Here is a 16,915-nt window from a genome sequence, read left to right as displayed (position 1 = left end):
ATTCAAGAAGGAGAAAAATAGAATCAGGCTTTTCCGTAACATACTTCCAATAATTTATTATGGGGGGAAAAGATACTTTTAGGCATTACAGTGTGGAATTAATACCCCAAATGTATCCTATTCTACCACATTACGGGCTGAAGATTTGGGAGCCGGGCAGTTCTACTTCGGTGTTTCTGGAGGCATGCGATCAGAAACCAACCAGGCTGTGAGTATTTGTACTTTCGTGTGTCTGGGGATGGAACCCAGGGGCTGTTTCATGCATGTTAGGCAGGCAGTCTAGCAGAGAGCGTTAGTCCCAGGCAGCCTGCCTGAGGTACTTGTGTTTCTAACCGGAGCTTGAAAAAGTCCTTTACGAAATAGCTAATTCACAAACCTGGCAAGTCAGTGCTGGCTGTCAAGTAAGAGACTCATTTTCTCCACAGGGAGAGATCCTTGTGTGTTACAGTGTAGCCACTAGCTTTGTGTGTGTGGGACGGGGGCGGGGGAGGGTCTTTGAAAGGGCAGGGCAGAAATCACAATGTCTTTTATGGTTAAGCCTTAAAAGTTACATTTCTAAGATATTTTACTGGTTATATAAATTAGCTGTTTCCAGTGTAGGAGGAAACTACACTCCAGGAAAAGCTTTGGTCATTGGGGTCATCTTGGACACTGTTTACTGTATGTGAGGGACTCAGTAAAGAAGCTGCCAGGGGCTGGAGAGATGGCTCAGTGGTTAGGAGCACTGATTGCTCTTCCAGAGGTCCTGAGTTCAATTCCCAGCAACCACATGGTAGGTCCCAACCATCTGTAATGGGATCTGGTGCCCTCTTCTGGTGTGTCTGAAGACAGTGACAGTGTACTCATATACATCAAATAAATAATATTAAAAAGAAAAAAAGAAGCTGCCAACCAGACCTCTCCATAATATGGTTAAGGTTTTTATTGTAAATATAAGACTGGACTGCCAGAGGTGTCTGGGGTAGTTCAGAGAAGAGAAAGAAGTAGACTGAACATACATAGCCAGGGCTTCAGAAGTGGGAGAGAACAGTGGAGACAGCAAAATACAAAGAGAATAGAGCAGTGAGAGGAGTCTGGGGAGGACTAGCCAGTGCAATAGATACTTTCGATGGTGAGGGAGCCTGGAGAGCAGCATAGGCTTGGCTAAATTGTTTAGTGCCACCGCAGGTTGCCATATGTCCCTTTGGCTGATGGGAACCAGTTTTACCAGTTCCGGAGGAATGCTGGTTTTTATTTAACTGCCAGAAATCCTCCTACAATCCAGTTTTAGCTCTGGATATTCGGACAGCCTGAGACCTAACAGTTTTAGAGATCTTCTCTTTTGGGAGGGAGGGGTGGCTAACAACAGCCAGACCCATGCTAGCCATGGAGGCTATAATAATGGGCTTGGGAAATAAGGTATTAAGCATCAATTACATAATTGGGGAGCCCCAGGGAGCACACCCAACACTGGGATGTCAAGCAGATGGTAATGGATTATAGGCAGGAAACAGGAGAAGTTCAGAGAGGGAAAGCATGCCTAAAGGCCTGGAAAAAAGAGGCAAAGACAGGCATGCCGGCATGCATTGGTAATCCCAATACTTGGGAGGGAAAGGCAAGAGGCTCAGAAGTTAGTGTCATCTTTGGCCAGCCTGGGGTATATGAGAAGCTGTTTTAAAGTAACCAGAAAAGGGGAGAGGTATGAGTTCAAGAAATGAAAGTCTGATAGGGAACAGGGAAAGGATTTGTATGCATCTTACGAACAGAAGGGAGCCATGGAAGCATTCTAAGCAAGGATGTTTACTGAGACTGGATTTCACAAGGCAGCCCTCCCCAACATAGCCAGCTCTGGCTGGGACTACTGAGCTGTTTTGGGGACATCAACACATGTTCCAGAAAGTGATATTCAGGGAATCAAGAACACACCTCTTTCAGACAGCTGTTGGAACTATTAGACAAGAATGGCAGGAATAGAAACTTCTGAAATACACATTTCTACCTTTTACCAGAAAACTTGCGAGGGCCCACAATTACATCAAAAGAATGGCCAAAATTACCAAAATTATGCTTCAGCCATCCATCTTCTGCTTCGTTGGGGGATTTTTTTTCTTTTGTTTGAGACAGGGTCTCATTATGTATCCTTGGCTGGCCCGGAGCTTTCTATGTAGACTAGGCTGGCCTCAACCGCACAGAGATCCCTGTGTCTGTTTTCCCAGTACTGGGATTAAAGGCATGCGCCACCACAACTGGCCCTGTGGACTCTTTCGTACTACTCTCAATTCACAAGGTTCAGATCTGAAAGGAATCACTTCATTGATGTGTGGGGGCATTCCGATGCCTCTATATCTTGTCCTGAAGAAGACCCTTCCAGGCATGAGACAATGGAGCAGGAATGGGTTGGGCTCCTGGGAGCACTGAACATCTGGGGTCAACATAGAAGGGTAGAAAGAGAAAGAAAAGGCTTTCCAGGCAAAAAGCATGCTCGAACAAAGGAGCAGGGGCAAGAATTGGCATGGGGTGGCAGCAGTAGGGTGGCCTACAGTATTAACACTGGCGAGGGGTGTACTTGAAATTTGCTGGAGGCTTAAGGGAACATGAGAGAGGCCCGTGGAGCAGGAGTAGGTAGTCAGGGGACAAACTGAGCTCGGAGCTCCAGTTTTCCCCGGAGAAAGTCACTGTTCACACTTTTGGAGAAAGAGATAGATGGAGAAGTGATGGCCCGGAACCGGAGTACAGCCCCAGATTCTGACTTTCACAGGTAGGATTACGGCAGGAAAATCACCAAACTGCTGCTTTGGAGAGGACAATCCCCCGGTCTGGGTGTAGATACAAAGGTAATTAATCCGGATTTGGGTGAAAACATTAGGACTAGGTGGGCTAAAGGCGAGAACGTTGAACCACAGTACGCATGCGCTCCAGGAGGCAGGGGGTGGTGCCTGCGAGCGCGGGAGCCGTACGCCGCGCATGCGCAGTTATTCGGCGGGAGTTTCGGAAGTAGCTGCGGCAGCGCGGAACCTGGAACTAGACTAACGGGGAAGACCACCCTCTGTGGTGACGCCCAGTCTGCAGAGGTGACCTTGGATTTATTGTTTCAGGAACGGGGAAGGGGAGCTGGGCTGGACGGGCGTCACTCTGGGGTTCGGAAGTCGAAGACATTTCCCCGGATGTGGTTCGCTGTCCCAGATCCGCCTCTCTGCCCAGCCCACCCTCGGCTCCCAGCTGCCGGGCCCCGGGGCTAGGAGACATTCTCGTGACAGGACACCTGAAGAAAGGCCACTCCTCTCTGCCCGGCACTGTTGGCATCCCTGACTCCTGATAGTGGCCACGGACAGGGCAGAGGGCTGGGGTGGCAGCAAGAGTTGCATTGCTGTGCTCCGGGCTGGCTGCCTACGGAACCGGGGCCTTCTGATACAGTATCTTACTCAGAGTTGTGGAATGAGTTGAATGGCATGATGTAAGAAGGCCGTGTGCAGGCTCATAAGCTCTTAAGTGTCTGTTGTCCAAGCTTGAGTCTGTGATCAGCTGTAAGGATTGTGGTGATTTAGCTCCTTGAAGGACCCTTCTTTGTCTTTTCAGTATGGTCCCTCAGCATCCATTCATTTTTCTTTACCAAGCATCCTCCACGTTCAGAAGTCTTGGGAAGGAGACTTACATGCGAGATGGAGGGATGCCCTTCCCTGCCTCTCTCAGTCTGTTGTCTGTGACAGGTGCTGGGAATGAGAGTGTGGGGCAGTCTACAGCCGGTTCTAGAAAGAAAAGATGTATGGCCACCAAATCTGCCACGGAGAACTAAGTTCATATTTAAGCAGTGTCGAGCAGGGTGAATCTGTCTTATGGGTAAAAGGACGTGTGCAGAGATTAAAAAGTAGGATTTCCGGAATGGCAGAATCTGGAGAGAATAAGAAGCGATGATGTGGGGTTGTTTTGTTTGTTTTCTAGATCGGAAAACAAAGATCCTAACGCTGTCATCAGAACTGGGGGCTAGTGACTCACAAAGTGATCGGGAACTAAGATAGGTTCTGTGTACCTAGTTCTCGTAGACAGCAGTCAGTGACCCCTGCCAACAATCGGCTGCAAGCGAGGGCAGTTGAAGCATGAGGCCTGTTATGGGATAGTGAAACCCCATGAGACTGGAGCCGGAATGTGCAGAACAGATCACCTCATTTTCCTGTTTTCCTCTTTTCATCCAGGATGACTTCGGTGACCAAATCAGAAGGTGAGCTAACGTTATGGTGAAATTCAGTGCCTCTTGCTTTGGGTTCAGGCTCCTGAACTATCAAAGAATCCTCCTGAGCTCCTGGTGGATTTGGAATCACAGGTGTGCAGATTTGCAAAAAGGCCTCCCTCTGTGTTTCCATCACCAGGGAAATAGGTTTCCCTCCTTCCTCCTTCTCTTCTGCCTAGGCTCCTGGGAAGCTGTCGTGTAGGCATGCACACTTTCTCTTGTCACCCTTTGCTCAGATACTTACTGAGGTGCTTATCTGATGCAGGCTCGATTTTATATTTTGACTTTTCTGTGACAAATGCTAGACCAGGGACCAACGATGTCGGAGACTCAGGATCGTCCATTGCAACCAAGTCTCGAGCCTTTGGAAGCATTGCCTCGATCCTCTGCCTACCAGGAAATGATGGCACAAGGCACTTCAGAGGAACAAAACCACCTTGGCCGGAGCCCCAGAGAGGGGGAAGGTTGTGGTGCTGACCCCCAGGAGGGACCTCAGTTGAGGTCCTTTCATTTGTCTCCTCAAGAACAGTCTGCCCGTCACAGAGACAGAAGGCAGTCCTGGAGGCGAGCAAGCATGAAAGAGATAAACCGGCGGAAGTCGTTGGCTCCTTTTCACCCGGGCATCACAGGTGGGGTGCTGTGTACATAAAACTGTGGATTTCCAGCCCCTCTAAGAGGCATGGAAATGAGTGACGGAAAGTGTAGCAGGTAGACAGGACTTGGCGACATTTAGCTATGCAGCTCTGAACACATCACCTTCTTGAGCCTCAGTTTCCTCACCTGTACAATGGAGATAATTCTGTAGGCACATTCTTGTGTTATGTACCCCAGTGCCACACACCCAGTGGGCGTTTAGCATTAATCAATGTTTACGTGTTAGCTGCCATGAACAGAGATTCTGGTTGTGAATCGTTTAACACGTCATCCTGTCTGGGGTGCTGGGGATTTGAGTTTCCTCTGCGTCTCATACCCTACAGTTGGACAGAAGGCCAACGGCTGATGACCTGCTTGATTCTAGCCTTTTTAACCCAGAATGACCCAGAAGGAAAATACACGTAAAGGACATTAGGTGGGGATGGGTATATAGTTCAATGGTGAGGTACATAGCTATCATGCCTGAGGCCCCACATTTAGTCCCCCGTTTGAGCCTGAGCTTCAGTTCCGCTGTGTTCAAAGTCCTCAGTATGCTGGGCGGAAAAAGCCTCAGAACACTCGCACTTGGCGGATAGCGGTCCCTCAGTGTTAAAGCCACGGGGGTTTCCTTTAATGTATCACTGTCCTTTCAGGTGGCCACATGTGTGGAAGGGACCTGAGTAAAACAGCTAAGTCCAAACACGGCTGTCGTAGTGCCTTGGGCTCTACTGCCTAGACGTGCCAGGAGAGTACTCGTCCGTGACTAGCCCTGCCTTCCCATTCCAGAGCATCAGTTCATATAACGAGGACTCACCCATGTAATAAGACGAGTAATATTCCTGGTATCCCTGGCTGCCTGCCAGGCTTACAGCCAGAAAGACCTTCAGCTGAAGGGCAAGACTCCTTAAAGCCAACTTCCTCCTATATGATAATTGGTTTTAAGTGGATGTCATTGAGAATAGAGCATGTACGTCTTACAGCTGTTTGGGTTGGTAGCATGATTACGTAAGGCACCACCAAGTCCATTCCTGGGACTTGTACAACCTCGAGCAAAGAGTCTTAACCAGATGCCAGGCATGGCCATTCTTGCCTGTGAACCCAACACTTTGGAGTCCGATACAGGAGGATTGCCAGGAGTTTAAGACCAGACTGGGCTATATTTCAAGATCATGTTTCAAAAAAAAGCCCAAATACATAAGAGATGTTTGCCTTCAAGTTTTAGTGAGACATGCATAGCAGGTGTTCAGCTGGTGCTGGCTGTTAACATTAGCTCACCACAGGCAGCATGCTACAGACCCTGCTGGCATACGTGGGTTTGAAGAATGGCTTCTTCAGTCTGTCTTCAGACAGTCCACTTTCCTTATCTGATTGAGTTCCTTCATTCATAAAGCAGAGCTTATATTGTTTAGAAGAAATGATTTTTACTTTTCAGTGCTGAGGGTAAGATTCAATCCAGGCACAGTCAAGGCAAGGGTTCAACCACCGAGCAGCAGCCCAGCCCCAGAAGACAGCTCTTTGGATTATGTACTGAAGCACATTGCAGTGCCTATTGTACAAATGCCTTCGAAGAAAAGGTTTCTTTTGTAGCCCTGTCCTAGAACTCGCTCTGTAGACCGGGCTGGCCTTAAGTTCACAGAGATCCACCTGCCTCTGCCTCCCAAGTGCTGGGATCAAAGGTGTGCGCCACCACCATTCGCCTAAATTATTTTCATCACCCTTGTTTGCTTTTTGATTGACGTTCAGAGCAATAGGTTTCATTATGATATAATCAAATGCACTGTTAAATGAGATTTTAATGTAATGCATGAAAAGATTCCATTAACACTTACAAATTTGGATGCATGAGAGAATGCCAACTTCATTCCTCAGTGAGCTTGGAAAAATTAGACTTCTGTTCTTGCTCAGAAGGCAGCTTGCCTTAAGCTGGGTTCCATGGAGAGGGAGGAGATTTTTCAGTTCTGCTGTCGTTTTGCTGACTAAGTTTGATGTTCATTGAATGCTATTTTACGTCAGAGCTCAGCAGGTCAATCAGTATGAAGTTAGCACAGAGCCAACGGCTTGGCGCCCTCCTGCTCTCCAGCTTCCAGGTAAGATTTCCAGGGAACAGATGTTTTTTTCATTTGTGTTCTCTATGATTGTCACAACTTCAGGGAGACATCAGTATCAGCGATGAACCCGGGAAAAGATGCTTTGCCATGCTGTGATTTATTTAAAAGCCAGTTTTCACCTGGGCAGCTGACTGGTCTTTGCACTGAGCCTTACTGCGGCTCTGGGAGCGGCTGAGAGGTTTCCCAGTCTCTTCTGCTCCGTGGCAGCAGTGGTGGGAGTTGGGAATGGAGAGAGGTCAGACCTTTACTGTAGACGTTTCAATGCTAACGACAGGGTAGATCAGTGTAAGAAGCACTTGGGTTTCTTTTAAGTTGTGTTTCATGGCCTTGGTGCTTCTGACTGTTTAGAGGAGCAAGTTATTTGTGTGAATTAAATGACCGTTGTTTTTCCTGAGTTAAAAATCAAAGCATAAGCCAGGTGTGGCAGTACATGCCTTATTAGATAGATCTCTGAGTTCAAGGATAGCCTGGACTACACAGAGAAATCTAGACTTCAAGAAACAGACAAAAAAAAAAAGTATGTCTTTGTGTGTATGTATAAATATATAAAATATGTAATATATAAATATATACATTTGTATATAAATATATTTTTAAAATATGTAGAGAGAGTGAGCAACAGAAGTTTTCCTTATATACTTATCTATATAAAAAGTGTTGGATGAGGGGCTGGGGATTTAGCTCAGTGGTAGAGCGCTTACCTAGGAAGCGCAAGGCCCTGGGTTCGGTCCCCAGCTCCGAAAAAAAGAAAAAAGAAAAAAGAAAAAAGAAAAAAAAAAGTGTTGGATGAAAAAATTAGGGTCTATAGTTTTGTCATGAAATTCATAGTAACAAGAAGCCACAGACAGCTTACTTGGGAGACTTTGGTTGTTCTAAAGGTGCCTTTTTTTTTTTTTTAAATTTATTTAGTTCTCTGTTGAAAAACTTGAACCTTTCTTAAAGAACACTAAGGACTTCAGCCTTGAATGTTTTAGAGCCAAAGGTGAGTTGTTAAGCTGGACAGGTCTCTGGCCTTTCTCATCCCTTCCTTTGGAGCCAGCCAGGACGTTTTCAGTCCTCTCTAAAACCAGGTTCCCACCTCATTACAAATTGCTCCTTATCACTGCATTTCTCACTGTTGCCTGACTTCTCTGATGCTTTCTCTTCAATGATAGCATTGACATTTTTGGGAAAAAGTGAAATTATATAGCTATCTAACTGCTTTTTCATGAGAAGAGTATAAGAACACTTATCCAGTTGCCTCCCATTTAGCTATCCACCCAAAGAAAAGGATAAAGTTTTCTTTGGTATTTTTGTTGCCCTCCCCCCATACACATATAGTTACTTTTCTATTACTGTGATAAAACACAACCACTGCAACTTTTTTTAACTTATAAATGAGTACACTATAGCTGTCTTCAGACCCACCAGAAGAGGGCATCAGATCTCATTACAGATGGTTGTGAGTCACTGTGTAGCTGCTGGGATTTGAACTCAGGACCTCTGGAAGAGCAGTCAGTGCTCTTAACCACTGAGCCATCTCTCCAGCCCCCACTGCAACTTATAAAAGAAAATATTTAATTGGGCTTACAGTGTCAGGGAACTATAGTACATGATGCCAGTGCAAAGGCATGGTGGCAGAAATATCTGAGAGCTCACATCTTGATCTACAGCAGGGGGCAGAGAGTAATAGAACAAGTCTTTTGAAACCTCAAAACCCACACCTACAGACACACCTCCTTAGCAAGACGATAGCCCCCAGTCTTTCCCCCCAAATTTCCACCAACTGGGACCAAGTATTCAAACATAGGAGCCCATGGAGGCTATTACTGTTTAATCCATCCTAACCATGCCTAGGTGCTGGGCACAAACCCAGGACCTTGAACTTGCTAGGAAAGTTCTCTGCCGGGGAGCTAACCTTCAACCCCAGAAGTCTTCGCATATTACATGACTGTTCTGTGTGAATGAGGGCCGGGAGGGGATAGGAGACCCTAGACCTGGAAACGCCTTAATATCTTCGTCATCTGCTTATTGTGACCATTTGTGGTCTTCCTATCTTATGACATAAATTTATCTTCTCTAGCATCTTCTCTCTCTGAAGAATTGAAACATTTTACAGACAGGCTGGGAAATGATGGAACTCTACAAAAATGTTTTGTTGAAGATTCAAAAGAGTAAGCGCTATTGCCCTTCTGTCCTTAATTGAAAACCTGATTATAATTAAACCGTGGCTCACATAAGTCTATCCAGCACCTATGTTCCACCACACTCTGTAATTATTTATTTTTGCTTTCTTGAGAGAGGGTCTCTGTAGTTTAGACTGGCTTCAACCTTTTGGTGACCCTTGTACACCCACTGCCCACGTGTTGAGATTACAGGCGTGAACTGCCATGCTTGTCTTGTACCAGGCTCTTCTAGACAAGGAAGGGGATATAGTGATAAATTAGTCAAGTCCCCTTTGTCATATTTGTTTTAGAGGAGGTAACACAGAAAATTCGGTCTCAGTCTGTGGTAATCCAGGAAGTCAGCGGTAGAATAGTCTCGGAGGGAATGTTGAGAGAGGACCTTAATGGTTTCACTTTAGGACTAAAACAAAAAAGCTGGGTAGTGGAAAGTGACAGCTGTGGAAAGAAAGATTGAGGGGACCATTCCTCGGGTCTCTGATTGCCATGCAGAGGGCCACATTCAAATGATCTTTGCAAGCAAGAACATTAACAGAATGGACTGGCAAGATGGCTCATTGGGGAAAGGTAAGCACTCTCACTGAACAAGCTGACTCATGGACTTATTTTTATCTATGCCTCCCTTGGTTTAAGGAAGCGAATTCATTGTTAAATTCACTTCTTACTTCCACATACACTGTATGATGTGCACACATACACATAAGTAAAATTTATGTTAATAGGTTATCATCCCTTTGGTAGCCCTTCAAGGGTGGTGGGGCTTTCATCACAACTCTAACTCCACCCTGGAACAAATCATGCACTATATCTGAATTTGGAATTCATGCAAGGTCTTCCCTTCCACAAGTTCTCAAGAGTGACATTTCTAATCAGACATGAAATATTTTAGCCCAACAAAACCTCTTTATGTAGGGGTTGGGGATTTAGCTCAGTGGTAGAGCACTTGCCTAGCAAGCGCAAGGCCCTGGGTTCGGTCCCCAGCTCCGGGAAAAAAAAAAAAAACAAACCTCTTTATGTATTTAAGCACAGACTGCTGCATCTCTTCTAGAGATACAGTTCACATGCCTTGGTAGACAAGAATTTCGTCACTGCTAATCTGTCTTTAGTAGTGGAAAGCCACGGATCTTTCGTAGTTCAGCAGTTTCAGTGCCTGCTTTTTTCCTATCAGAGCTAATCATCTAACCGAGCTGAGCCATGAGAGATTGCTGCGTTGTGAGGAGCCAGGACATAGGCAGTCTTAAAAACCAAGTTTCTGGGCTGGAGAGATGACTCAGTGGTTAAAGCACTCACTGCTCTTCCAGAGGTCCTGAGTTCAAATCCCATCAACCACATGGTGGCTCACAACCATCTGTAATGGGATCTGATGTCCTCTTCTGGTGTGTCTAAAGACAGTGACAGTGTACTCACATACATAAATATAATAAATCCTAAAAAAAAAAAGCCCAAGTTTCTTTTAAAACCAAGGTTTGCCTTTAATTTTGTTTGCAGTAGTCAATGGACTTTTAAAGCTATGGAAAGTAAACAACTGTCTTTAGGAAGGTTAATTTCCATGGTATATTAATGGGAATTGATGAGAAAAACAGATTTTAAAAAACACTTAGCTTCGACAAGTGCAGAGTAGATACTGTGTTGCCCCCCCACCAAGAACATTTTCTGAGCAATAAAAAACAATATATTTTAGAGCTATTAAAATTATGTAACTCATGAAAAGCAAGTGTTTGACAGAGGATTCATATTGATCCTATAATATCATCTTCATTCCAGAAAAGCACCAGATTTCTCACTGGAAGCATCAGTAGCTGAGGTGAAAGAATATATAACAAAGTAAGTGAAAGGACCAACCTAGCCTTCCTGGGAAAACTGAACTTTGTTCTGTTTCCATTAAATTACCAAACCTGGAGAGCCTGCCTGGAGCACCTGGTGGGCGCACTTGTGTGTCTGCTTTAGACGTTGCAAGGTTTATGAACAGCCCTGGTGGACAGTTTGATAGGGTGGAGTCTAGAAATAATGGTGTTAATTTGATCTTAGCAGTTTGTGTAGTATTTGACTAAATTAATATCCTCTGAATCGGTTGAGCTTTCTAATCCTTTAACGACGTTTTAATGCATTTTATAACCAGATTATCTGCCTAAAGTACTTACTGTTGCCCTGAGTGATTACAAATGTTGGCGAAAGTTAATTGAATTTCCCTTCTCAAATTCCACAGGTTTTCTTTAGAGCGTCAGGCCTGGGATCGGCTCTTACTGCAGTACCAGAACGAGGTTCCACCTGAAGAGATGCCCAGGTTAGACCTGGGAACTGGAAAGGAGCCACTGTCTTTTTACCTCGTGGAATTTGATTTAAGTTTCTTTCAAATCCATTTGTACAAATTGAGTGTTGAATCTGTTCTCATACTCCAGTCGATTTAAAGTGTCTGTTCTTGGTGGGAAGGAAAGGACAGAACAGAACTGCTTCCAGGTTGTGGTTTTGGCCACCATTCACAATGCTCAGGGAGACGGGCACATAGCCATCTTGCACCTGTTCACCTGGTACTGTGCCAACAATGGTCTTCAAGAAACGTTAGTGAGCACATGGATTTGAGCTGTAGATAGGAGAGTCCCTTGGTTAAGGCCTTAATGAAAACAGCCATGAAGGAAGTGGCCTGGGAGGTATAAGGTGTGAGCGGCCATCTTTGGTAGTTAAATCGGAGGCGGGAAAGCAGTAGATTTTGGTTCATTTAGCTTCTGAACTAGTTATGTTCATTTAAAATATGGTCTCACAAGGCAGCCATGGGTAGTTTCAGCTTCCCGATTGCTAGGATTTTAAATGTAGCATCATAAACCTCTCGGCTGGCATTTGAAAGCTTCTCCTCAACTAAATCTCAAGTGCAAAGCAACTGTAAAATAGTAGGTGGGGGGCTGGAGAGATGGCTCAGTGGTTAAGAGCACCGACTGCTCTTCCAGAGGTCCTGAGTTCAAATCCCAGCAACCACATGGTGACTCACAACCATCTGTAATGGGATCTGGTGCCCTCTTCTGGTGTGTCTGAAGACAGCTTCAGTGTACTCATATCCATTAAATAAATAAATTAAAAAAAAGAAAGTTAGGGGCTGGGGATTTAGCTCAGCAGTAGAGCACTTGCCTAGCAAGCGCAAGGCCCTGGGTTCGGTCCCCAGCTCCAAAAAGAAAAAAAAAAAAAAAAGAAAAAGAAAAGAAAGTTAGGTGATATATTACAGAAGTGATATAAAGAGACTAAGAAACATGACTTTTGAGGGGGACAGTGTTTCTCTCTCAAAGGCTCTATTATATTGTTTCCAGGAAATGATTCAGGAAAAGTCTTTTATTTTTGTTTTGTTTTTAGAGGATCAACTGAAACCAAAATCAATGAAGTGAATGTGGACCCGGCAGCCTACCTCAGGTCTTCCCAGAAGGAAGTTCTGAACACGAAACCCGACTATCAGAGAATAGTGCAGAGTCAGAATGAAGTCTTTGCCTATATGGAATTAGTGGTAAGTTGCTTTGGGCTTCTTAGGTTGATTACCTCGCTTTCCAGACTCGTCATCTTTTTTAGCATTATGACATTGTGACAAGACCGGACATGGCATAAAAGAAGGATTGGATTACTTTGGTTGCTGACTTTAGTTCATGGTTGCTTAAACCCAGTTGACTTAGACCTGTGGCCATGCAGTAGACTATGATGGGAACATGTGACAAAGGACATCCCTCCCCTCATGATAAGGGGTCAGAAAAAGAGGGAAGGAGTAAGGGTCAGGTCCTAACAGCCACTTCAAGGTCAGACTCTGAAGAACCTAAACTCCTTCTAAAGGTCCCATCACCTCATGGGGGAAACACTTGAGTAGCAGCAACCAAGCCTTTTAAAGTGTAGCCCTCGGGGATACTCCAAATGCAAGTTAAATCCCAAGCTTTGGAGCTTAAAAGAGGGCATCAATCTCTCTACCTTGGGAAAACCGGGAGAATTTAAAGTAGATATATGATGTTAGATACCAACAAAACAATAAAAGGAGTAGACAGTGCAGGAGAGGCAGGGCTGCCGTTTTACATACAGTGACTAGTAGAGGACCTGGCATCTTACGGGTAGAGTTTTGGGGGTCAGTCTCCTGGGGCATAGAGCAGGGCGTGGGGTGCGTTTCAGTGGTGCCAAGAGAGAATGTCTGCCATAAACGGTTCAGGCTGAAAGACCAGGGCATAATGCCCAAAGCAGGAGGGAGCTGGTCTGGCAGTGCAGGGAGTCCGAATCCCTGCAGCTCACGCTGACCTTTCCCCTGCAGATGGATGAGCTACAAGGAGCAGTGAAGCAGCTGCAAGCCTTCATGGATGAAAGTACTCAGTACCTCCAGAAGGTGTCAGTACAGCTCAGTAAGTGCATCCCTTGAGGGGACCAAGCTTAGGGTCGGCTCTATGTGATTCTCCTTGGGATGCAAACTGCTTTTCCAGGCATAAGGTCCCTAGACTTGTTGTACTTCCCATAGGAAGTTGAATGTTGATAGGAATGCCTCGATGTAAATTCCATAGATGCACTCCATTGAAGATACCTGGTGTTTTCACAGCTTTAGTTTCAAGGATGCATGAAGTAAAACTGCAGATGCTCTCCCATAGTTTTTCCTCGGGCTTCCTCCAGCCATTGTCTTATTTGTCACACCATGCTGGCTTTCCTACCAGACTGCCATCTCCTTGAGGACAAGGACTTCATGTGTCATTTGCTACCCTTCACTGTCTGGCACTCTGTCTGATACATTTTGTGTGAATGTAATTGAAATGTATTTTTTGGCTCCTTTCCTCTGCAGAGAAGAGAAGTATGGAGCAGTTAGATTCTTCACCTGCTCGAAAACTGCTCAAGCTCCATCTACAGAGCTCATCTACCACCCAGTGATCAGGATCCTGTCAGGGATCTTACCTCACAGCACTCAGCTGGGAAGTCCTGGCCCTGCAGCACTTTCACTGTTCCTGAGTGACTGCATATCTGTATCCAGAAGAGAGTGTTAAGGACACTTTTGTAATAGTGTGCAAGATGCTTAAAATGACCTTCAGAACCATTGCTCTAAATATCTTCATGGTCAGCGCTTTTCATCCCATAAAACGATCCAAAGACATCTAGAACTAACCTTAAGGCAATGTTTTAGGGGCCACGGTAGATTGTCGTCATAAAAGACTGATGCTAAAGTTTGAGTGTGGGACTAAAGGCAGATTATAGGAGGTTGTCACATAACGGGTGTGCGTGGACACTTTTAAAATGTCCATTTTCTGAAGTGTCCTAATGTCTGTAGAGTGCTTTAGTTTTTAATATTGAATTGAATTCCTTTGGGAATTCCCCTGCCTCCCTAAGAATTGAGCCCAGGGCTTTGTGAGTACTAGGGAAACACTCTCATGAAGCTGCATCTTCAGTCCCCATGGTTTTTGTCTTTTTAAGTTCTAGTTCCTGAGTGGCACCTGGACCATAATAGCCCTGTGAGCTGTATTTTAAAAACCATGTGTTGTCATTTCCTGTGACTGAGATATAGTCACTTGACCTCTTATCTAGAACATTAGAAGGGTGTTAGAAGCTATGCTGTAAGGACACTGTAAGGATTCGTTTAAAGAGTAAAAGCCTAGAACAATGTTGTTGAAGATTTAAAAATGAGTAGACAGTAGTTAATGAGGTGAAAAAGCTAATATCTAATTTGGAATACCACATGGAGAGCTCAAGCAGATACATATAAAGTCTGGATTAGAAATAAATTTAAGTTATGTCTAGCTGTTGGAGTGATGTTTTTGTACATTATGTGACAGTGTGTCTCTGCCTTTCCCTGCCTTCCTAAAGCACCTTCTGATTGGTTAAAATAAAAAGCCTCTGGCCTACAGCAAAAGGCAGGATAGTAAAGTAGAACATCCAGAAAGAGGAACTTGGAAGAAGTCAGGCGCATGAGATTTGCCACCCAAAGTGGGATGTATGAAACTGAGGCAAGGTAACCAGCCGTTCAGCAGACATGGAATAGTATAAGTGGGCTAATATAAGTTAAGAGCCAGTTGGTGAACTAGAGCCAGTTGGGGAACTAGCCTAAGCCAAGGCCAAAAGCATTATAAGTATAGCTTCTTTGGGAAAGCATCAAATGCTAGATGTCGCCAGTGCAGATGGAGGACCAAGGGCTCAGGATTAGGAATCTGCAGCAGCTTCTGTGGAGGATACAGCAGTGGTTGTGGTCGAGGCCTTGAGGACCATGGAGGTAAAGTTGAAGACAAGGAGTAGATCCCCATCACCAAGCTGGGCCGCCTTGAAGATCAAGTCCTTGAAAGAGATCTACCTGTTCTCCCTGCCCATTAAGGAATCTGATTATTGACTTTCCTGGGCACATCCCTAAAGGATGAGGTCTGAAGATCCTGCCGGGACAGAAGCAGCATCCACTGGTCAGCAGACCGACTTAAGGCTTTTGTGGCTACTGGGGACTACAGTGGTCACATTGGTTTTGGTGTTAAGTGCTCTCCAAGGAGGTACCCACTGCCATCTGAGGGGCCATCATTTTGTCCAAGATCCCATCATCATCCCTGTGCAGAGAGGGTACGGGGGAACAAGATTGACAAGCCCCACACTGTTCCATGCAAGGTGACAGGCTACTGTGACTCTGTACATCTCATCCCTGCCCCCAGAGGCACTGACATTGCCTGTTCAGTGCTGAAAAGGCTACTGATGATGGCCGGTATAGATGACTGCTACACATCAGCCAGGGGCTGCACTGCCACCCTGGACAACTTTGCCAAGGCCACCTTTGATGCCACCTCCAAGACCTACAGCTACCTGACCCCCAACCTCTGGAAAGAGACTGATCCTTATCTGGAAAGAACAAGTTTCCTTATCAGGGATTTCACTGATCATCTTGTGAAAACTCACACCAGAGTCTTTGTTCAGAGAACCCAGGCTCCAGTTGTGGCTACAACCTAAGGCTTTTTATACAAGAAAAATAAAGTGAATTAAGTCTGATAATAAATAAATAAATAAATAAATAAATAAATAAATAAATAAATGCCTCCATGTCATTATTTGGAATTTGGGGTGGGCATAAAAAAGCCTGGACAGTTAACACCTAGTTATTAAACAGCATGATACTGTCCAAAGTAGAACAAAGAAGACCATACAGCCTCCAAGAAGGCCAGTATTTACGAATCAAAGATGGTTTTACTGACTTGTTTCAAGAGCAGAGAAGACTAATGAAGAGCATGGCCTTTGGAGCATGTCTTCATCTCAGTTTAATCTGTCCGAGGGATAAATCATCTGTCTCCAAAGGTGACTGACCACCTTCCTCCATTTCCTTATTCTATCACATTTGCTGGTAAGTGTTCAAACTTGAAGGTAGGTGATGTGTATGGCGCCTTCAACAACTTAAAATGACTAGAACAGTAAAAAAGCAAAGCATGACAACTTAGATCTCAGCACTCAAGAAGTAGAAGCAAGAGAGTCAAGGGTTGAAGGCTCTTGGTTACCCAGCAGCCTCGAGGCCAGTAGACTGCGTTAGCCTGTCTCAATGGTATTGAGCTCCAAGCATTGTTTCTGCTTATCACAGCGTTATAAGAGAGGCCTTGTTTTTTGTGTCATTTATAGGACACTGGAAAAGTTTTCCTAATTTAGCCAATAATATGTACTGAGGATAAACTGGCGCCAGTTCAGTACTTTGTAAATGTTAACAATTAAATATAAATCATGTAATAAAAGGCCACCAATACTAGTTGTGCCTTCATTCAGATTGGCTTGGGCCTGGCCTGGGTTTGTTTCATCCTACAATTCTGGGTAAACAATTCACTGAGGAAAGATGGCAGGAACTGATAACAGGCCATAGGTTC

The 16,915-nt window shown here is 44.9% G+C and overlaps 1 protein-coding gene and 1 pseudogene across 4 annotated transcripts; both read left to right on the top strand.

Annotated features, from left to right (window-relative positions):
* The first annotated feature begins 2,953 nt into the window (after positions 1–2,953).
* On the top strand, positions 2,954–16,093 carry Dsn1 (DSN1 component of MIS12 kinetochore complex). Of its 4 annotated transcripts, none has more exon segments than NM_001025768.2 (11): positions 2,954–3,050; positions 4,170–4,195; positions 4,510–4,833; positions 6,851–6,924; positions 7,855–7,927; positions 9,008–9,098; positions 10,872–10,931; positions 11,314–11,391; positions 12,447–12,594; positions 13,375–13,462; positions 13,891–16,093. In NM_001025768.2, coding segments are annotated over 10 exon segments (1,047 nt in total). In that variant the 5' UTR covers positions 2,954–3,050; position 4,170; the 3' UTR covers positions 13,977–16,093.
* Rps2-ps10 (ribosomal protein S2, pseudogene 10) lies at positions 15,174–16,057 on the top strand (annotated as a pseudogene).

The sequence above is a fragment of the Rattus norvegicus genome, chromosome 3 (genome assembly GCF_021556685.1).
Source record: "Rattus norvegicus strain SHRSP/BbbUtx chromosome 3, alternate assembly SHRSP_T2T, whole genome shotgun sequence".
Taxonomy (NCBI): Eukaryota; Metazoa; Chordata; class Mammalia; order Rodentia; family Muridae; genus Rattus; species Rattus norvegicus.
The sequence above is the reverse complement of the archived record's forward strand: the minus strand, read 5'-3'. Positions and strand labels throughout refer to the sequence as shown.